Raw genomic sequence first — 23231 nt, forward strand, 5'->3', positions numbered from 1 at the left:
TGAAGGCTTTAGAAATACTTCACCAATTGAAAAACTCATTTCTTAGAGCTTTGATCTGTGCACTGCCTATAATTTCCACTATTTGTCTTCTTGTCAAAGGATTGGAACACCTTTCAACCTTCTCAGTCTAACTAAAATTTCTGTCTCTTGACGGGCAGGTATGACCAGAAATAAGAAATTTCATTACAATTTCATCTAATCTTCCTTTTGGAACTACAGTTAGAAACATTCCCAAAAGAAATTGGTTTTTATTTTGATCACTGCAGTTGTTGCACCATAACACAAGCTTATTTTGTTAGTATTTAGGCCTTTCATGATAAAGTCAAATACAATGTCAGATACTTCATTAGAACCAAGATCTCCTTCAGATTTATTTCACAGTTGTATGTATACCCTGTTATCATCTTCTAAATGAGTACCCAAGTTCATACATCCTCGTTGTGTGCTATAGTACATTTGTGAATGTGTTAGAGTGGGTATATACATCAGTTTCTGTAAGTCAATGAGAGTATGCTGATGCCTATATTAGGATGTTTTGCATTATCCTATCACTCAACATGCAGCTTTGAGAAGCTTCTGCCTGGCATTGATGAAGTTCTAACAATTTCTTAATGACGTTTCTAAGCACAGAGTTCTTACTGACTCTTAAATTAGTGCATTTGGAGTTACAAACAGAGCATGTATCTGACTTTGGCTAGGCAAAAGAAAGATTGAATTCCCCGTTGAATATTTCCTGAAACCACCGACGAGAAACAGGTCTTTTCTTTGAATCATTGACACAATTTTGTGCTGTTTAAAACTGGTTAAAGGTAAATTTTATTGGGATTGTTGCGTCTCAAATAATGACTTTCTCGAGAGAGGCTGGAAGAGATATACTCCTTAATTTGTTTCCTTCCATTGTGCAGCTCTTTTTGATTGACTGCCATGTCATTTGTCACACACATCCATGCTCCCAAAATGATTTTTTGCTGAAAGTTTTGTACTCTTCTCTTAGTGACACTGAGTGTTTGACAAAATGTCTTAAGACATATCTGTACTTCACAAGTAGCAGATGTTGGTACCATATACCTCAATATTCTCTGTTTTTGGCTGTCTGCTACTGCTTCATATTTCCAATGTCATCTCCTGATTAAAGCAGCATGAATATGATCTTTTAAGCATTCTTTTTGATCATTGTATGTCTGCAGGTCATAAATCTTTCAAAACAATGTACTTCTGCAGTCCAGTCAAAGAGCTCTGGATGAAAACTGACTCTTGCAATTCATCTAAAACATGTAAACTTGACCTCTGTAATGTTGTTACACAATACTAATGATAGTAATTAATATTTTGTACCACAGAATAAAGAAATAATACATTTTAAAAGCTAAATGCTACATAGAAATGGCAACAAGATTTCCATTGTTTTCCATTGTTTTAAAATTATTGTATGAGATGTATCCAAAAGTTATTAGCAGCAACAAAAAGAGTAGTTTGAGGTATGTACCTATTTTGTCCTGTGATTCTTGTGACAATCATTTGTTTGAACACTGATTGCCATGACTAGCCCACAGGTAGATAATTGCTGATATTTCCAATTGTGGATACTTTTTGGGAGTAACTATAACCTCTCAGTGCCAAACAAAGTAATTCAAAGTGAACCCATAACTCTCTGCTGCAGTTTCACTCCAAACACTTTACTTCTTATTTTTTCCACAGCTCTCTGCTGCATTTTGTTTATGCATATATTTCAAGGACCTTCAGCCAACACCAAACACTCATTTTGTTAGAAAATGGAGTTGGTATGATGTAACTGATCTTACTAATTTTCCATGATCTTCGTTTTGAACATAGGTTATGGCAAAGCTGCTGGAATTTCAGAAGAGGAAGAATCCAGAGAAACCATTTCTTGAAGTTCCAAGGTATGTATTGTGCATTATTTGTGTATTACTGACATTACATAATTGTGCACTGGAAAGATTTGGAACATGGGAAAATGGAACTATTATATCAATCGATGACTGAGAACAAGTTTCTTGAAAAATTATAAGGCATAAAAAAATAAAACTGCTTTAGCTTTTATTCCATTAAACATTTCCATTTGACTGAGTTAACACAAGATGTGTACACTCTAATAATTTTTGCGAACAATTAACACAAGATGTATACATTCTAATAATTTTCATGAACTTATTCCTGCATACTACTCTACAGCTGCACTCCATAATACACTCCTGGAAATGGAAAAAAGAACACATTGACACCGGTGTGTCAGACCCACCATACTTGCTCCGGACACTGCGAGAGGGCTGTACAAGCAATGATCACACGCACGGCACAGCGGACACACCAGGAACCACGGTGTTGGCCGTCAAATGGCGCTAGCTGCGCAGCATTTGTGCACCACCGCCGTCAGTGTCAGCCAGTTTGCCGTGGCATACGGAGCTCCATCGCAGTCTTTAACACTGGTAGCATGCCGCGACAGCGTGGACGTGAACCGTATGTGCAGTTGACGGACTTTGAGCGAGGGCGTATAGTGGGCATGCGGGATGCCGGGTGGACGTACCGCCGAATTGCTCAACACGTGGGGCGTGAGGTCTCCACAGTACATCGATGTTGTCGCCAGTGATTGGCGGAAGGTGCACGTGCCCGTCGACCTGGGACCGGACCGCAGCGACGCACGGATGCACGCCAAGACCGTAGGATCCTACGCAGTGCCGTAGGGGACCGCACCGCCTCTTCCCAGCAAATTAGGGACACTGTTGCTCCTGGGGTATCGGCGAGGACCATTCGCAACCGTCTCCATGAAGCTGGGCTACGGTCCCGCACACCGTTAGGCCGTCTTCCGCTCACGCCCCAACATCGTGCAGCCCGCTTCCAGTGGTGTCGCGACAGACGTGAATGGAGGGATGAATGGAGACGTGTCGTCTTCAGCGATGAGAGTCGCTTCTGCCTTGGTGCCAATGATGGTCGTATGCATGTTTGGCGCCGTGCAGGTGAGCGCCACAATCAGGACTGCATACGACCGAGGCACACAGGGCCAACACCCAGCATCATGGTGTGGGGAGCGATCTCCTACACTGGCCGTACACCACTGGTCATCGTCGAGGGGACACTGAATAGTGCACGGTACATCCAAACCGTCATTGAACCCATCGTTCTACCATTCCTAGACCGGCAAGGGAACTTGCTGTTCCAACAGGACAATGCACGTCCGCATGTATCCCGTGCCACCCAACGTGCTCTAGAAGGTGTAAGTCAACTACCCTGGCCAGCAAGATCTCCGGATCTGTCCCCCATTGAGCATGTTTGGGACTGGATGAAGCGTCGTCTCACGCGGTCTGCACGTCCAGCACGAACGCTGCTCCAACTGAGGCGCCAGGTGGAAATGGCATGGCAAGCCATTCCACAGGACTACATCCAGCATCTCTACGATCGTCTCCATGGGAGAATAGCAGCCTGCATTGCTGCGAAAGGTGGATATACACTGTACTAGTGCCGACATTGTGCATGCTCTGTTGCCTGTGTCTATGTGCCTGTGGTTCTGTCAGTGTAATCATGTGATGTATCTGACCCCAGGAATGTGTCAATAAAGTTTCCCCTTCCTGGGACAATGAATTCACGGTGTTCTTATTTCAATTCCCAGGAGTGTATATCATCAGAAAGTCCTATACAAATATCAACAGTGGAATTTTTAACATTTGACTATTTCAGAATGACTATTTACTCTGCAGCAGAATGTGCGTGGATTTGAAATTTCCTGGCAGCTTAAAACTGTCTGCTGGAGTGGGACTCCCACGTGATACCTTTGTTTTTCACTAGCAAGTGCTTTACTGACTGAGCTATCCAAGCATGGCTAACAACTTGCCTTCACATTATCACATTTCCTGCCTTCCAGACATCACAGTTCTCCTGCATACATTTTGCAACTAGCACTCGTGGAAGAAAGGATACAGGGGAGACATGATGCTGGTACAGCCTATAAACAAAGACTACTGCACAATTGGTGCAAAACAAAGCAAAAGGCTATAGATAAGGAAATGCTTAAGGAGTTGGCTTTCAAGAGGGTAATGTGTGAAGCCTTCAAATGCTACTTAGCAGCATATTATTAAAGGATATTTCTCAAAATCCAAATAAATTTTGGTCAAGTGTAGAAGCTGTTAGTGATACCAAAGTTAGTGTCCAGACACTCATGGATGAGGCAGGAACTGAAACTGAGGGTAGCAAAGCAAAAGTAGAAATGCTGAACTCAGCTTCCAAATGTTCCTTTACAAAATGAAAATCCAGGAGTATTACACCACTTTAGTTCTCACACCACTGCAAAGATGAGTGTTGAGAATGTGCTGAAATCACTAAAATTCAGCGAAGCTCTATCAGACATTATACAAAATTTTTGGCCAAGTTAGCTTCTCTTTTAACTGTAGTTTACCATAGATCCCTTGAACAAAACATTATGCTTAGTAGTTGGAAAAAAGCACAGGCCACTTCCTTCTACAAAACGGGTAGTGGAAGTGGTCCACAGAATTACCATCCAAAATCATTTATGTACATTTTTTCCAACTCTTAGAACACATTCTGAGCTCAAACATAATGAGGTGTCTTGAACAGAATGGCCTCCATTCCAACCAGCATGGATTCCAAAAAAACACTGATCATGTGAAACCCAACTTGTCCTTTTCTCACATGACATACTGGCAACCATGAATCCAGACAGTTAGTGACAGTGCCACATCTATGCTTCTTATCAAAAGTGCTGTTTTGTGGGAAATAAAGTGGAATTTGTGACTGGATTGAGTATTTTTTGCTAGAGAGGATGCAGAATGTTATTTTGGGTGGTTAGTTATTGACAGATGTAGAAGTAACTTTGGATGTGCCCCAGGGAAGTGTGTTGGAACCCTTGCTGTTCATGTTGTGCAGTAGTGATCTTACACACAATACTAATAGTAACCTCAGGCTTTTTTACAGATGTTAAATGTATCTATAATAAAGTACTGTCTGAAAACAGCTGTACAAATATTCCATCAGACTTTAACATGATTCAGAGTCATGCATGATTGCCTCCATGCTTTAAATTTCCAAAAACATAAAACTATGCACTTCACAGAATGAAAAAAACATAGTATCCTTACTGTGAACAGCTGAAAATGGGAGGAAACTAAAGCCATAATTTTTCCTCATGGGAATGCAGCTCTACTTTATGGTTAAATGATGAGGGTATCTTCTTGGGTAAAACATTTTGGAGGTAAAATAGTACTGCATTCAGATCTGCAGGCAGGGACTACTCAGGCAGATGTTGTCATCAGGAGAAACAAAATTGGCACTCTACAGGTGAGAGTATGGAATGTTAGATCACATAATTGGTTAGGTAGGTTAGAAAATTTTAGAAGGGAAATGGATAGGTTGAATTTAGATATAACGAGAATTAGTGAAGTTCTGTGGCAGGAGGAACAGGAATTTTGGTCAGGTAAATACAGGATTATAAATAAGAAATAAAGTAGGAGTAATGCAGAAGTAAGTTAGATAATGTATAAGAAAACAGGAATGTGGGTGTCAATATGAACAGCTCAGTGAACACATCATCATAAGCAAGATAGACACTACACCCACACTCACCACTGTAGTACATTCAACTATTTCAGAGGCGGAGTTGAGGGGCACAAAATGAAAGCAGTAGTTGATAAGGGAGTGAAACAGGGTTGTAGCCTATCCCCACTGTTTTTCAATTGATACATTGAGCAAGCAGTTAAGAAACCAAAGAAAAATTTGGAGTAGGAATTAAAGTTGAGGGAGAAGAAATAAAAACTTTGAGGTTTGCCAATGACTTTGAAATTCTGCCAGAGACAACAAAGGAGTTGGAACAACAGCTGCAAAGGATGGACAGCGTCTTGAAAGGAGCGTATAATATGAACATACACTAAAGCAAAACACGGATAATGGAATGTAATCAAATTAAATCAGGTGATGATGAGTGAATTAGATTATGAAATGAGACTCTAAAAGTAGTAGATGAGTTTTGTTATTTAGGCAGCAAAATAACTGATGATGGTCAAAGTAGAGAGGATATAAAATATAGACTGGCAGCGGCAAGAAAAGCATTTCTGAAGAAGAAAAATTTGTTTACATTGATTATGGAGTCAAGTGTTAGAAAGTCTTTTCTGAAGGTATTTGTATTGGGTGTAGACAGGAGTGGAAATGAAACATGGATGATAAACAGTCCACACAAGAAGAGAACAGAGGATTTTGAAATTTGGTGCTACAATATAGTGTCTAAGACAGATGGGTAGATCGCATAATGAGGAGGTACTGAATGGAACTCGGGAGACAAGAAATCTGTGGCACAACTTGACTAAAAGAAGGGATCGGTTGATAGGGCACATTCTGAGAAGGATCTCCAATTTAGTATTTGTGGGGAAATGTTGGAAAGTAAAAATCATAAAGGGAGACCAGGAGATAAATACAGTGAACAGATTCAGAATGATATAGGTTGTAGTAGTTATTCAGAGATGATGAGGCATACACAAAATAGAGTACCATGAAGAGCTGGGTCAAGCCAATCCTCAGACTGAAGACAACAACAACAAAAATAGTATCCTATGACTACAGTATCAATGACTCACACCTGAAATTGGCCAACTCCTACAAATAACTAGATATAAGACATCGTAGAGCTTTGAAATTGAATGCTCACATAGACTCGGCCCTAGGTAAAGCAGGTGGCAGACTTTGATTTATTGGTAGAATTCAATGGAAATTCATTCAGTCTCTAAAGGAGAGTGCTTACAAATCACTTGTATGATCCATCCTGGAATACTGCTCAAGTGTGTGGGACCCATTCCAAATAGGACTAGCAGGGGATATTGAATGTATATGAGGAACAATGGCACAAATTGTTGTAGGTGTTACAAAGTGGCAGAGTGTCGTAGAGATGCTGAAAGAATTGAATTAGCAGACACTTGAAAATAGTCACAAACTATCCCGAAAAAGCCTACATAGAAAGCTTCAAGACCCAGCTGTAAATGATGGCTGTAGGAATATGTTACAACCCCCAACATATTGCTCCAGTAGGGATCATGGAAACAAAATTAGATTAATTACAACACACACTCCATTTTAACAGTAATTTTTCCCATGCTCCATACATAAATGGAATGGAAAGAGGTGATCATATGTGGTACAATGGGAAGTACAGTTTGCCGTGCACTTTGCTGTGGTTTTCAGAGTATAAATGTAGATGTGGAATTCAATTGAACTGAAGAAAAGAGGAAAATATAAAAATTCAGGAAGTGGAGCAGGAAAAAGAGAAAATATACTCCTAAAAAACTAGATTGACAGGAAGTGAAAATGGGAAAGTGGATATGGCTCAAGGAGAGATGTAGAGCTGTCTGTAGAAACTTTTGGGGAAAGAGAAACAGCCTTATGAATATTGGGAACACTTCATCTACATGACTACTCTGAAATTAACATTGAAGTGGTTGGCAGAGCATTCATAAGACAACTTTCAGACTCTTTCGCATTTGTTCCACTCTTGAATAGCACGTTGTAAAAATGAAGAGCTAAATCTTTCCATGCAAGCTCTGATTTCTCTTATTTATTGTGACGTCCATTTCTCCCTATGTAGGTGCCAATCAAAATAAAATTTTAGAGGAGAAAGCTGGCAATTGAAATGTCATGAAAAGATCTCGCCCAATGAAGAATGTCTTTGTTTTAATGATTGCCACCCCAATCTTCTGCCATTAAAACTCAGATGGACAGCTAGTACTGAACAAAGAAAGGACTATACAGGCAATGAACATCAAGACAGTATTATGCCAAGAGAAGAGGAAGTAGATGAATATGAGATGGCAGATGTGAAACTGTCTGAAGATTTTGACTGGTTATTGAGTACCAAATAGGCAAACAGACAATGCCCGGTAGAAATCTTTATATAACATATGAGGCAATGAATTTAGTTGACAAGAGGAGAAAATACAAAAATGCAGCAGTCAAAGGGGAATGCAGACATAAAAAGATGAGATTGATAGGAAGTCCAAGAAGGCAAAGTAGTAATGGCTAGAAAAGAAATGCAAGGCTGTAGAAGCATACATGTCTATAAATCTGTCAAGAAAATATAAGAGAAATCTAAAAGATGGAATATAAAGAATAGCTATACAAGGGAAACAAACCTGAAGACAACATTATAGAAAGGGAAGAGGAAGTTAATCACAATGAGATGGGACATATGATACCGCAAAAAGAATTTGAGATTGCACTAAAGACCTAAGTTGAAACAACACACTTGGAGTAGACAACACTCTGCTATATTCATGAGTAACTTGATATCAGTGCATGCATCAGAACTCAGGAGAGAAACAGCTAAAGCCACAAGGTGGAAAGCCCACCAGTGGAAGAGAAATACAACACCAAGAGATAACCAAGCTAAACATGGCTGTCTGATGGTGGACATGACACAGACAAGGACAAAAGCAAAGCACCTATGTAACCAATGAAGTGCCAAGCAGAAACTTTTGCCACAATGATGTGAACAGGCCAAGACCAAAGAACAATACAATCTGAATTGTGACCAGAGAGAAAGGCAAAGTACCAAATGGGGTTGATATCCAGTAGTGTGTAATACAGCGATGACAGCAACTGACAATATCACACATGAGTACAGAGCTGATGATGGTTCAATGGGCAGCCATATTTATGTCAATCACAAGGAACACTGTTGGCTGGCATATTCACATGGTGAGATGAGTGGCACATTCACTATGTGAGCGCAGTGCTACAGCAGGACTGTGCCCTCTAACAACCATTTAGGTCCAGTACCTCCTGTGAGCATTCAACTTCCACTGAGCTGGATACCAAACATTCTGTCGGGAGTTATTGAGTATCTTACGAGAACTTACCATGACAATAATATTCCACCTGGCACAGAAGATCTATGAGGCAGGTAAAGTACCAATTCAAAAAAAGGCAGGTGTGAATATTACCAAACTATCGGTTTGACAAGTCATGGTTGCAAAATACTGACACACATTATTTATAGAAGAATGGGAATACTGGTAGTAGCCTACCTCATGGAAGTTCAGTTTGGGTCTTGGAGTAATTTAAGAAATGTGAGCAGTACTGACCCTATGACTTATTGTAGAAGATAGATTGAAGAAAGGCAAGCTTACATTTATAAAATTTGTAGTAGATTTATAGAAAGCTTTTGTAACTGTTGGCCTTAAAACATAATTTGCAATTCTGATAGTAGCTGGGATAAAATACAGGATGCAGAAGGTTATTTATGATTTATACACAAGTTACACTGGAAATGTAAGAGTCAAAGGACATGAAATGCATGCAGTAGTTGAGAAATGAGTGAGACAGCATTGTAGCCTATCCTTGGTGGAGCTCTATCTGTACAATGATGAAACAGCTGAGCACCCAAGGCTGCTTCACACAAGGCTAGTAATGTAGTCAAGCAGCAAGTGATTTAGTAGCTCTACTTGAGAGCTAACATCAAATAAGCAAGTCTGCATTCACACTTGATTTAACTGGCAGTCAATTGTTGGCTGTTATTGAGGCATACACTGCAACATGATTTTCTGAGTGATAGCTAACAAAGCTGTACATCTTGCAGCAATGGTTATACTGGAAGAGGTGAAAGAAGAGATTGAAACTGTGAGGAACAAAAAGAAAAATTGAGTACAAAAATGGATCTCCCAAAGAGATTTGCAAGGAGCATCCAATGTACTTCTGAAAGAGTTACCAAGAACTTCAGCCCATTGTGGATCACACAACTCCCATGCTATTTGGGAACAGTATGCTGCCTAAATAGTAGGGGAAGGATCGATTTATTGGCAGACATGAGTGATTTTCTAGAAGACAGCTTTTGGACAATTTCAGTGGCTACTGAAGTGGGTTTCAAACTTCTTATATACTTATTTTGAAGCATAAATGATAAACATGTGTCTTAAATACTGGCTTACCAAATTGCTTTCACTTTGTATAGTTTCCATGTTCAAGTTCCTGGGACATTCATCCAGTATCTTAAACCATTTAATCCTTGGTACGTACACTGTGTCCACACCTCTCCCTGATAAATTTGATCCTTAATTTTCTTCAATTCTTGGAAGTAGGTGAATCTGTTAGGAATATGCAGTGTGATAATTTTAGTACTGCACAGTTAATGGTACAGTGTAGATCAAATGCTTATTGTAGTACAATGTACAGAATCTAAAAATAAAGAATAAATACTGACTAGGTGCTTTTTATTTTCTTTTTAATCTGCTTTTCCTGAAAGCTGTGGGTTTTCATCATCTTTTCCCACTCTTTCATTCTGGTTACCTTGACTGCTTTATTTTTGTATAGTGTGCATCCCACAAGCACTCCTGTTCTACATAAAGAGAAACTAGCTTAACTGTTGTATCATCACAACAGCAACCCATTTTGCTGACTTCCAAGAAACAGATGACAGAAAACAGAGAGCAGAATGATTATGGACAATAATGCATACTACTAAACAAATGGTGTTCACACATGTCCAGTGGTGTGCCAATTGTAAGTGAGCTGGGGCAGGGGGAGGGGCTACTTAATGGGCCATTATTCGACATAATACATTGGGCTGATTAAACTGTTTTACTTACTAACTTTACTAAACAACACTTCAGACACTTTTAGTTACTAACTTACAACTTGACTAGATTACTGGCCTGTTGTTAACCAGCCTAAAGGAGATATGGAAGGGAAATTAAAGTTCAGGGAGAAGAAATTAATAGTATGCGGTTTGCTAATGACATTGGAATTCTGTCAGCTATGCAAAGGGCTTGAAGAACAGTTTAACAGAATGGATAATGTATTGAAAAGAGGTTATGAAATAAACATTAATAAAAATGAAACAAGGGTAATGGAATGTAGTTAATAAATCAGATGATGTTGCTGGAATTATATTAGTAAATGAGGCACTAACAGTAGTAGATATGTTTTGCTCTTCTGGTAGAAAAATAACTGTCAGTGGCTATCTGAAAACAAAAATTTGTTAATGTTGAATATAAATTTAAGTGTTGCAGAGAGTTCTCTGTTGGTAATGTGCCTGGCATACAGCTCTGTATGGAAGTGAAACAGATGATAAACAGTACAGACATGAAGAGAACTGAAGCTTTTAAAATGTTGGACTACAGAGGAATGTTGAAGGTTAGATGAATAGATCAGATAATTAATGAATGAAATTGGGGAGAAGTGAAATTTGTGGCACAACTTACTAAAGGAAGGGATTGGTTAACAGGATACACTGTCAAGACATCAAGGAATAGTGTGTTTGATAATGGATGGAAGTATCACAGGCTGAAATGTATTTAGATTGCAGTAATTATGCAGAAATAAAAAGGTTTGCACAGGATAGACTAGCATGGAAAATTTCTAATTTACGTCATAATTCACTTTGACAAAAAAATTAAAATTTACAAAAATTATTTTTGTTGCTGACATCTTTTCTTAGTATGCTGGGAAAAAATAAGAGAAAAATGTTAGATTGATCATTAATTTAAGTGGAAATTCATAAAAATTTCATTTTTCTTATCTTCTGTTGGTTTTCCTTTAGTGCTCATTCTTGTTCTGGGCACAGATTTGCAAAATTGATTACTGGGTTCAATCAGAATCAGAAATTTTGTTGTCTCATAACATACATGGATAAATAAGTATAATTTTATGTATAGTATTAAATGAAATGTCACAGGTTACTTGTGTGATGTTCCATATTTTATTACTATTTGCCTCTGTTGCATACAAATGACACTAGATTCATAATACAACTCACTACACAGACACGCTTGATGTAATACAACTCCTGCCTTAAAGATGTTACACCGAAAATAGTAACCATAACATTAACTAACAAAAATAGTTCATTCACACTGTACATTCTTTTTGATATTTTATAAATATTTCAGTAATCAACAACAATGACAACAACAACAATACTACTGATAATAATAATAATTGGAAATGTAAAAAATGAAAATTAAAAAATATATATAATTAAAAAATTACAAAATCTGTACAATATTCTCTAACCAAATTCAGGTGCAGATGGAATTTCCATGTGTATCTCATACTGATACAAGTGTACACTTGATTTAAAATCATTTAAGTTATAAATAAAAATATAAAAAATAATTGTATGTGAAGTTTTATTGGACTGTGTTGTATTGTGTTCTTCAGTAGAGAATGAGAGTGTAGCATTGACCAGTTTCATTATATGCTGCATCAAATTAGTCTTCAGGATGAAAATCAAAGAAACAGTAATTTCTGTAGGCTATAGGTTTTTGAGCCTAATGGCATTTTGAGCAGATATCACACATGTTTGTTGTTAATTGTTAGCAAGTGTATTGTGTCTGCCATTATGAGGAAGTAGTTACTGATATTTGAGGGTGCTGTAATTTCTGGTAGATGTTAGTGTCACTATAATAGTCAGAAATAGTTTGTAAATGCTTTTTTTTCTTACTCATCCCATTTCTCTGGAGCATCTCCTTTTGTATGTGCAAGTCAGAGAATAGACGAGTGCTGAATGTCATCCACAGCATCGTCTCTAAGAAGGAAGGTTTGTTATTCTGTAAGATTGTGAATAACTTAAGATGATACTTCAGATACATTGTCACAAAACATAATTTCCAGTAACATTCATACTTATTTCTTTGGGGGTGATGTACAGATGTTGCATGAAAGTCCTGTAGTTGCCCCTACAAAACTGATAAACAGAGCATACAGCTATTGATGCCAGATATTATAATGAAAACCAATAACACATTTATATTCTTTTCTGTATAGTCACACTTGTTGTATGTGATCAAATTCAAGATAATAAGTTGTGTTTGTTTGATGCCAGAATCACAGTAGATATTCATATCACATGCATTACTTTGTTAATGATGTAGCCAAACAAGTAATGCAGAAATATGTTCTTGAGTTATTAGATGGAGTTATCACCAACAGTAAAGCTACAGAGCTGGGATTGCAGAGAAAGAAATCTCTCTTCTCTTCTTTCACATTAATTCACTTGATCAGTACAGTGCCTTTAGGAACTTAATTGCGCAAAAAAATCATAGAATAAAAGTAGGGACACACAAGCTTTTATTATATTTTTTGCATTATATTTTGTGTTTTAGGTGTTTCAAGGCTGTTGCAGATGGTGAAAATGATTTCATTGTGATGGAGGATGTAAGCCCAACTGGGTTCAAATCAGCTTCTCGAACAGAAAGTCTTGATTTTGAACATTGTGCCAGTGTTTTGAGATGTTTGGGAAGATTTCATGGCCTGTCATTGGCAATGAAAGACCAGGAGCCAGAAGAATTTAAAAAAGCTGCCAGTTGTTTAAAGGTTTGTAGACACTACGGAGCTTGTGAATCAGTCAATCCTGCCAATCTTACTTTGTCCATTTTTGCACTTGTGGGTAAAAATTGTAAATATCAGTTTCATAATTGTTGACTGTTAATACAGCACACCGAAGTGATTTCTAACAACTACTTCTCTGTGAAAATGTGTGTTTTGACTTATTCCACTTCCCCAAAGGTTCTCCTTCATGATGAATTCTGTGAACAAATGAATAATTATTTGCATTAATGACATGGTACTTGAAAATCCTGAGTGAAATTTTTAAAAAATGTTAGAGGTAGATAGCCACATAGCCAATAGCCTTGCCATAATTCTCACATAAGTCCCCCTCAGATCACTGAAGTTAAGCACTGTTGGGCTTGGATAGCACTTGGATGGGTGGTCGCGTGGGTCTATCGAGTGCAGTTGACAACAAGATGCACTCAGCCCTTGTGAGGACAATTGAGGAGTTACTTGACTGAGAAGTAGTGGCTCTGTTCACGAAAACTGACTATGGCTGGATGATTGGTGTGCTGACCAAATGCCCCTCCACACCTGCCTGAAGTGATGCCTGTTGGCTGACGATGACTCAGCAGCAGTCAGTACCATTGAGCCTTTCGAGGCCTGTTTGGACAGAGTTTAGTTTTAGTTTTTAGATAGCCACACAAACAAAATTTTGAGCACTATTTACGCAGTGTGGGATTTAATGAGATGGTGTGAGACTGTGTTTAAGTATACGTGTGTGAAACGGCAAGGTGTACAGAGGACTATATACATAAAGATAAATGACAGGCATGCTTAAAACAAAGTGTGGAGTTGGTTGAAGTGAAGCAATGAGAGAATTCTTCTGAAGTATGTATTTAAACAGTACTTATGTTTTATATGAAGAAGTGAACATTTGCGCATGGAAACTCTTGGATGTCATAGAAATTCTGAAAAGTAACTTCAGTTTCACTGGAGGCTATTCTTACAGTATTCTGGCTTTGACTCCAGAATTTAAGAAAGTAGCAAGCTGGTTGCAAAGTGCGAGAAACATTAGTAACACTTGTAAAGGCATTTCACTACCAGAATTAAAAAAAATAATTTACTTTTGGCTACTTGGAAAAAATTCTACCCTCCCTGAACTACAAGCTGCAAGAACTTCTTAAATTAAGATGTTCTACTAATGTGAGCCTGACATACAGCAACCAACAACATCTTTCTTCTACACTGAGATGACAGAAGTCATGGGATAATGATATGAATATATATGGATAGTGGTAGTATCGCACACAGAAGGTATAAAAGGGCAATGTATTGGTGGAGCTGTCGTTTGTACTCAGGTGATTCATGTGAAAATGTTTCAGACGTATTTATGGCCTTGTGATGGAAATTAACAGACTTTGAGCATGGAAAGGTAGATGGAGCTAGACACATGGGACATTCCATTTTAAAAATTGTTAGGAAATTAAATATTCCAAGACCCACAATGTCAAGTGTGTGCTGAGAATACCAGATTTTAGGCATTACCTCTCACCACTGACAACACAATGACAGACAGCCTTCACTTAGTGACTGAGAGCAGCAGTGCTTGCAAAGAGCTGTCAATGCTAACAGACAAGCAGAACTGCATGAAATAACTACAGAAATCAATGTGGGATGTGTGATGAACTTATCTGACAGGGCAGGTGGCTAAATTTGGCATAAAAGCGCTATGGAAAAAGATGACCAATGCGAGTGCCTTTGCTGACAGCATGACATCATCTGCAGCATCTCTCCTGGGCTCATGACTGTATCATTTGGATCTTAGATGAATGGAAAACTGTGACCTTGTGAGATGAGTCCCAATTGCAGTTGGTAAGAGCTGACTGTATGGTTCAAGTGTAGCACAGACCCCACAAAGCCATGGACCTAGGTTTTCAACAAGGTGGTTCCATAATGGTGTGGGCTGCATTTACGTGGATTGGACTGTTTCTTCTAGTCCAAATGAATCGATCATTGAGTGGAAATGATTATGTTTGGCTACTTGGAGACCATTTGCAGCCATTTCATAATGTGCCCTGTCGCCAAGCTACAATTGTTTGCAATTGGTTTGAAGAACATTCTGGATAATTTGAGTGAAAGATTTGGTGACCCAGATCACCTGATGTGAATCAAATTGAACTTTTATGGGATGTAATTGAGATGTCAGTTCATGATCAAAATCCTGCACCAGCAACACTTTTGGAATTACAGATGGCTATAGAGGCAACTTGGCTCAATATCTCTGCAAGGGGCATCAGTCCATGCCATGTCAAATTGTTGGACTATGCAGAGCAAAAGGAGGTCCGGCATGATATTAGGAGATATGCTGTGACCTCTGTCACCTCAATGTGTAGAAAGAGTGTGACTGTTGTTACCTTTACAAGATATGTACATTGAATTATTTTCTTTGACAGTTTTTTGTTGTCTGAAGAGCCCCCAGGGAAGATACGAACAATAAAATTGAAACATTATGTTTTTGTGGGGGGAGAAGAAAGCTCAACAGCCGTGAAGGTTTTATTTGGTATTTGGACTATAAAACTTGTAATATTTCTATAAGGGAAATGAATTTTATACCATTATGCCATATTTGTGTAGAATTTGTGTGTATTCAGTAATCAGATTTAAAGAAAGAGAATCAAGTTATACGCATTAAAGGAGAGACATACATTTTTCTCCAGAAGTATTATTTTTCAGAACTTGACTTTTATCATAGGTGTGCATTATTATTACACACGTTACAGGCCTTTTATCAGACCATGCGAAACATTCATGACTACTTGTTCCTCCTGTTCTTCTAGCACTCCTTCATTCATTCATTCGCTAAAGGCTCTCTTCCTTTCTTCCATCCACTTTGACCTTTGGGTTTTAGGTGCTGTTTTCTCTGACATCACTTTCCACTTGTACACCTTGTGTCTATAGATGCCTTTGTCCATGACATCCACTGAATCTGTCTGAGCTCTTTCCAGATCAGTTTTGACTTGTGTCATCCAGGGTGTGGTGGTCTTGGGTCTCTGGATGTACCTGAGGATTCTGTTGATGAATCTGGTCTGTGGGAGTTTGTTTATGTGTCCATAAAATTTTAGTCGCCTCTTTCTAATATCCGCTGCAATGTTGGAGAAGTCTGTGGTGTCCCTGGAGTGAAGCCTATATCCATCATCTGTGAGTTTTGGCCCAATAATTTTCCTAATGATTTTGCTTTCCTATGTGAGAATGTTCTCAAAGTCGGCCTTTGTGTGTAACATCAGTGTCTCACTAGCATATAGCAGCTCAGGTTTGATTACAGTGTTCTAGTGATGAATTTTGGTGCAGGGGACAGAAATTTCTTGTTGTAAATACCCTGTGTTTTGTATAAGGCTCTCTTCATTTTCAATAACCTTGTGTTCTGGGTAGTTTTCTCCTTTCCTGTCAGTTAGGGCACTTCACCTAGGTACTTAAAATGTGTGACTCTGTTGATCTGGCCATACTTTGTGTTCAAATTTGGAATGTTTACTTTCGTGCAGAAGAACTCAGTTTTCTGAAAGGAAATCTGTAGCGAAATCTGTAGCCCTACTTTTTCTGCGCACTCTTTGAGTACTTCTATCTGTGTTGTTGCTGTAGTTTCATTATCGGTGAGTAGTGCCAGATCGTCTGCGAAGGCTAGACAGCCAATCTCCAGCTTATCCTTGGGTTGCCCAAGTTGCACTGGCTTCCAATGGCCTTGTATTTGCTACTCTTTCTCCCAGTCCTTGATGACCTTATCCAGCACTAGGTTGAAGAGGAGTGGTGAGAGTCCATCACCTTGGTGAACACCTGTCTTGATCTCAAAGGGTTCGCAGATTTCCCCCTTGAATTTCACCTTAGATGTCTCTGTTTGTCAGTGCCTGTTTGATCAGTCACCGTGTCTTGCCATCCAAACCTTTTTCATGTAGAATGTTGAACAATGACTGGTGTTCGATGGAATCATATGCCTTCTTGAAGTCAATGAAGGTGCAAATGACTGGACTCTTCCTGAAGGCTTTGATTTTCAGAGTAGTCTTCAGATTGAAGATTTGTTCTGCACAGGAGTGACCAGGATGGAAGCCCGCCTGGTATTCGCTGATCTTATGTTCCAGTTGGTTCCATGTTCTTTGGAGTAGGCATGCTGAGAGTACCTTGTATGTGACTTGTATTAGACTTGTATTAGTGAGATGCCCCATAATTGTTCACATCTGTGGGGTCACCCTCTTTGTGCAGAGGGTGGGTCAATGCGCATGACCAGTCATCTGGCAACTTTTCTGATGTCATATGTCTGTTATGATCTGTGTGAGTTCTCTGAATGAGTTTGGTCTAAGGTTTTTCCATAGTTCAGCCACTATGCCATCTTCACCAGGTGTCCTGTTGTCTTTGAGGCTGAGGATGTGCCTGTGGACTTCCTCTTGTGTCGGGGTAGTGAGTCTGTGTGTCTGTCTATAGGTTCTTTGTCTGGGAATCTCTCTGTGGGTTCTGGGCAACTGAGAATTTCTGAGAAGTACTGTGCCAGCACCTTGCAGTTCTCCTTATCCATCAGTGCCAATTTTCCATCACTATTTCTAAAGCAGAGGTTCAGTGGTGTGTGTCCTTGGATGTGCCCTGCAAATGTTCTGTAGAAGTCCCTTGCATTGTAGTTGCGGAAGTTGTCCTCTATAGAGTCTAGCTGTTCCTTCAGGTATTTCCTCTTGGATTGGCTAATAATTTTTGCTGTTGTCTTCCATGTTTTGTTGAATGAACACCTGTAAATTTTCTGGGTACTTGTTACTGTTGTATTACTGGTATGCTAATTTCCTGGTGACAATTGCATTCTCACAATCTGTGTCCCACCAGGGGTGCTTGATATTCTTCTTCAGAGGAATGAGGGCTTGTGCTTTCTCTGTGAATTTTTTTGTAGATTTTTTTTGTGTCAAATTTCAGTAGGGGAGTTTTCTTAAAGAAAATTCTCTTGGGAGTGAACTTGACTTTGATGCATGTTATGTAATGGTCAGAATCAATGTTGGCTGTTGTTTATGATTTATCTTCTTATAGTTAATTTAACTACTGTTCAAATATATCAGATTTGATGAAGTTATGAATCGTGACTTAAAAGTTTGTAAACATTTCATTTCATTTCATTTCATTTTATTATCTTCCTGTATATCATTTACATGATGTAGGAATTGTCACAACAAAGTTATCATACTAGTACAAGTACTACAGACATAATAATGGAATATCACTTTCAAGGCATTTTTTAAAAGTACAAATTTAGACATATAAATTAAAATTTTTGGCAATAAATTTACACACAATCAAAGTACTCATCTACGTCATAGAAAGTTTTGCTTAAAAGGTAATTTTTAAGCTCAGTCTTAAATTTTACTTCATCTATTATTGCCTTCATGTACACTGGCAGAGCATTGTAGACTTTTATTCCAAAATAACTTACATGCTTTTGGGTTTGTGTTGTCCTTACCCTTTCTACATACAAATTCTTACAAGTTCTAGTATTATAATTATGGCAGTCCTCATTTGTATGTAGATTTTTCATATGTGCTCTTGTACACAGAATGCTTTTATAAATATACAGTGATGGTATTGTGAGTATTTGCAGTTCTTTGAAAAGGGGCCTACAATGAGTTCTTGGAGAGTTATGTGTTATGATTCGTACAGCTCTTTTCTGAAATTTGAAGATATCTGTTAAGCTTGATTTAGTTTTACCCCAGAACACTATGCCATAAGAGACGATGGACTGAAAGTAAGCAAAATACACTAGTCTAGTACAGTCTGTGCTGCATACTCTAGATAATATCCTCAATGCAAAACATGCCGAATTGAGCCTTTGGGATAAGTACTTGAGATGGTCTTTCCAGCTTAAGTTTTGATCAATGTGCATGCCCAAAAACTTTGTGGATTGTACACTCTCTATCTTCTTATCCATTAGTTTTAACTGGAGGTCCATATCTTGAGTTGCTTTGCCATACTGTATATAATTTGTTTTACTTAGATTAAGTGTTAACTCATTAGCATTAAACCAATGTTGAATATATTTCAGGACTATATCAGTTGTGGTAGTTAATGATTTTTTATCATCACTTATAATTATGCTAGTGTCATCTGCGAACAACATTATTTTGGTAGAAATATTAGGATTTTTTATGTCATTTATATAAAGCAAGAATAATAAGGGACCAAGAACACTGCCCTGTGGGACACCTATTTCCAATTTCTTTGCATCTGAGACCCACTTGATTTTCTGATTTTTATGTTCTGCGATGACTTCTACTACCTGAGTTCTATCTTGAAGGTAAGATTCAAACCACTGCTTCACGACTCCCCTTACACCTATTGCCTCCATCTTGTTTAACAGAATTTTGTGGTTTACTGTATCAAAAGCTTTAGATAAATCTAAGTTAATTCCTACTACACATTTTTTAGTGTCGAGACTCCTGACAATCTCTTTGGTATAGGCATGGATAGCTGATTCTGTGCTGTGGCCCGAGCGAAAGCCATGTTGATTGCAGTTTAGAAGTTTGTGAGCATCTAAGTAATTTATGAGTCTGGTTTTCATTAATTTCTCTAGAATTTTTGAAAATGATAAACAGTGACAAAGTGCTGGAATTACAGGTACTGAATGTAAGTAGTCGTTAGCCAGAGTTAGATTAGTTAATTTTGTGAGATATTGTGAGAGATAGTGTAGAGGACATGACACAATGTAAATAAACTATGAATGTTGTTGTTGTTGTGGTCTTCAGTCCAGAGACTGGTTTGATGCAGCTCTCCATGCTACTCTATCCTGTGCAAGCTTCTTCATCTCCCAGTACCTAGCGCAACCTACATCCTTCTGAATCAGTTTAGTGTATTCATCTCTTGATCTCCCTCTACGATTTTTATCCTCCACGATGCCCTTCAATACTAAATTGGTGATGCTTTGATGCCTCAGAATATGTCCTACCAACCAATCCCTTCTTCTAGTCAAGTTGTGCCACAAATTTCTCTTCTCCCCAATTCTATTCAATACCTCCTCATTAGTTATGTGATCTACCCATCTAATCTTCAGCATTCTTCTGTAGCACCACATTTCGAAAGCTTCTATTCTCTTCTTGTCTAAACTATTTATTGTCCACATTTCACTTCCATACATGGCTACACTCCATACAAATACTTTCAGAAACAACTTTCTGAAACTTAAATCTATACTCGATGTTAACAAATTTCTCTTCTCCAGAAAGGCCTTCCTTGCCCTTGCCAGTCTACATTTTATATCCTCTCTACTTCGACCATCCTGAATTATTTTGCTCCCCAAAAAGCAAAACTCATTTACTACTTTATGCATCTCATTTCCTAATCTAATTCCTCTGATTTAATTTGACTACATTCCATTATCCTCGTTTTGCTTTTGTTGATGTTCATCTTATATCCTCCTTTCAAGACACTGTCCATTCCATTCAGCTGCTCTTCCAGGTCCTTTGCTGTCTCTGACAGAATTACAATGTCATCGGCGAACCTCAAAGATTTTATTTCTTCTCCATGGATTTTAATTCCTATTCCAAATTTTTCTTTTGTTTCCTTTACTGCTTGCTCAATATACAGATTGAATAACATCGGGGATAGGCTACAATCCTGTCTCACTCCCTTCCCAACCACTGCTTCCCTTTCATGCCCTTTGACTCTATAACTGCCTTCTGGTTTCTGTACATTGTAAATAGCCTTTCGCTCCCTGTATTTTACCCCCGCCACCTTCAGAATTTGAAAAAAAGTATTCCAATCAACATTGTCAAAAGCTTTCTCTAAGTCTACAAATGCTAGAAACGTAGGTTGGCCTTTTCTTGATCTAGCTTCTAAGATAAGTTGTAGGGTCAGTATTGCCTCACGTGTTCCAATATTTCTATGGAATCCAAACTGATCTTCCCCGAGGTCAGCTTCTACCAGTTTTCCAATTGTCTGTAAAGAATTCGAATTAGTATTTTGCAGCCATGGCTTATTAAACTGAATTTTCACATCTGTCAGCACCTGATTTCTTTGGGATGAATAATTTCTTTAAAACATAGAACAAGCTCGAAATGTGCAAATTGAATATGTCAAACAATAGATATTGATATTTGCAATGTCATTAACAAGTGTGAGGTCTACTGAAAATCAGTTTTATTCTTTCTCTGATGATGCTTTCAGTGCAGCAAGTGTCTGGGGAAGAGAACTATAGACAGAAGCACATCTGCTGACAGCAACCAAGATATGCTCTAGGCAAACAGATCTCGACAATAATACCAGTTGTACATTCCTTCTGTGCACTATCTGTAAATGGAGCAGAAAATGGGTTAGTTGATAGTGATTCACAAAGTAGGCGCTAATATGGACTGTATGGTGACTTATGGAGTACAAATGTAGATGTGGATCAATGAAGTGAGTAGCCAGGAGGAAGAACTGGACAAGAGGCAGACAAAAACAAGCAAAGGGATTCACATGTATTAAGCCTAGGCATTTATCAAGAACCAAGTCCTCGCTGTGTAGTATGTTACCTCTTGTAATGCTCTTTGGCGCAGTGAGGAAGATTTTACATCATAGCTGTCCCTCCTGGAGTCTATGGTAGACTTTTTATTAATGTCTAAGTCTATTTAATGGCATGCCAGGAGTGACAAAGTGCCATTGCTAATTATTGCAGTGTTTGATTTCCAGGGTGTTTATAGGAAATTACCCATTTTCTTGTCACGGTGACAGTTTTGGTGGTGTTTTGTAACCTTTGAGGATAGATTCTTTACAGAACGTTGGCAAAATAATCTGATCTTTTCTCTGTTGCTTCCTTGTACAGCCCTGAATGAACTATGGAAAGGGCAAGTTTCAACACCTACCACCTTATAAATATGTCTCCTTTATACCTGTCTGACACCCTTCCCCAATTCTCACAAGAACAGCTCCTGCACCAGTCAGATGTCATTATGTAGTGTAGGGGAAGTGTAAACTGTGTGCTGTCTTCAGAAGAATGAAAGTGTATTACATTCACCATAGCCTTAGATGCAAGGATATATACTCATACCTAATGGTGCAGTGCATTAACAGGTTGTATATGCAGACAAGGAAAAAAAATTCCCGGATTTCCTGGTTAAAAATACACTTCCTGGATGAAAATACACTTTTTCCATGTTAACTGACACTATCCTTTTCCTCAGAACTGTAAAACTTATCAATCCTTTGAATGATTTTAGTTTTATACACTGACATAGAAATTACTGGCACTTTAGAAAACGAAACTCAAGGAAAAAAACACAATTTTGAAAGATGTCTGATATGCAGCAACATCTACACTGCATACATTTGTATAACCAAAGTATAAATTCAAATTCCACCAAAGACCGCATGTTGCTTTCTGAAGCATTGAAATCGAGATTGTGATGTACTTTTGTAAGCCAGTCATAACTTGTGTCACATGATCTCAGTAGCCGATGACAGTGAATATTCAGAGCATGGGACACATGATGTAGTCGCCCAATAGCAATATCGCTGTTAAGTAGAATGAACACACAAATAGAAAAATTAATGGTTTAAATTAATATACATACTGTTGCTACAATAAAGAAAAGCTTCCACATATAATATTGGTCTCTAAGATTAATAAGCCACAAGAGAAGCTAAGCTTTCACATATAATAGTGATCTCTTTTGCGTTTGTTACACGTTAAGATACATCACACAAATGTGCCAGTAAAATTTTTAATGATGACATAAATATCTGATCTTTGGGGCTCAAAATGATTCTAAATGGTCATCCTAAAAGAGTTGATTTTTAAATGATAGTCAAATGCTTGTGATTTAACAAATTCATCATACATTCTCACACATAGTTCATCTTGCATAAAAGGAAATTCACTTTGTAAGTAACGCTTTTCAAATGACCATTCGCATTATTTTCCCGTGTCCCACTAGAAATAGGTTCGTTTCAGGAAACATACG

General features: G+C 38.2%; 1 protein-coding gene across 2 annotated transcripts in view; it reads left to right on the forward strand.

Moving 5' to 3' along the window:
- LOC126484118 (uncharacterized) overlaps window positions 1-23231 on the forward strand; it is a 110000-nt gene that overhangs the window by 72480 nt on the left and 14289 nt on the right. For both annotated transcript variants that reach the window (XM_050107502.1, XM_050107501.1), the window contains exons 3-4: window positions 1834-1901; window positions 13110-13320. In XM_050107502.1, coding sequence (XP_049963459.1) covers window positions 1834-1901; window positions 13110-13320 — 279 coding nt within the window. The remainder of the gene's footprint in view (window positions 1-1833; window positions 1902-13109; window positions 13321-23231) is intronic.

Source organism: Schistocerca serialis, chromosome 6 (assembly GCF_023864345.2).
Source record: "Schistocerca serialis cubense isolate TAMUIC-IGC-003099 chromosome 6, iqSchSeri2.2, whole genome shotgun sequence".
In the NCBI taxonomy this organism is placed as follows: domain Eukaryota; kingdom Metazoa; phylum Arthropoda; class Insecta; order Orthoptera; family Acrididae; genus Schistocerca; species Schistocerca serialis.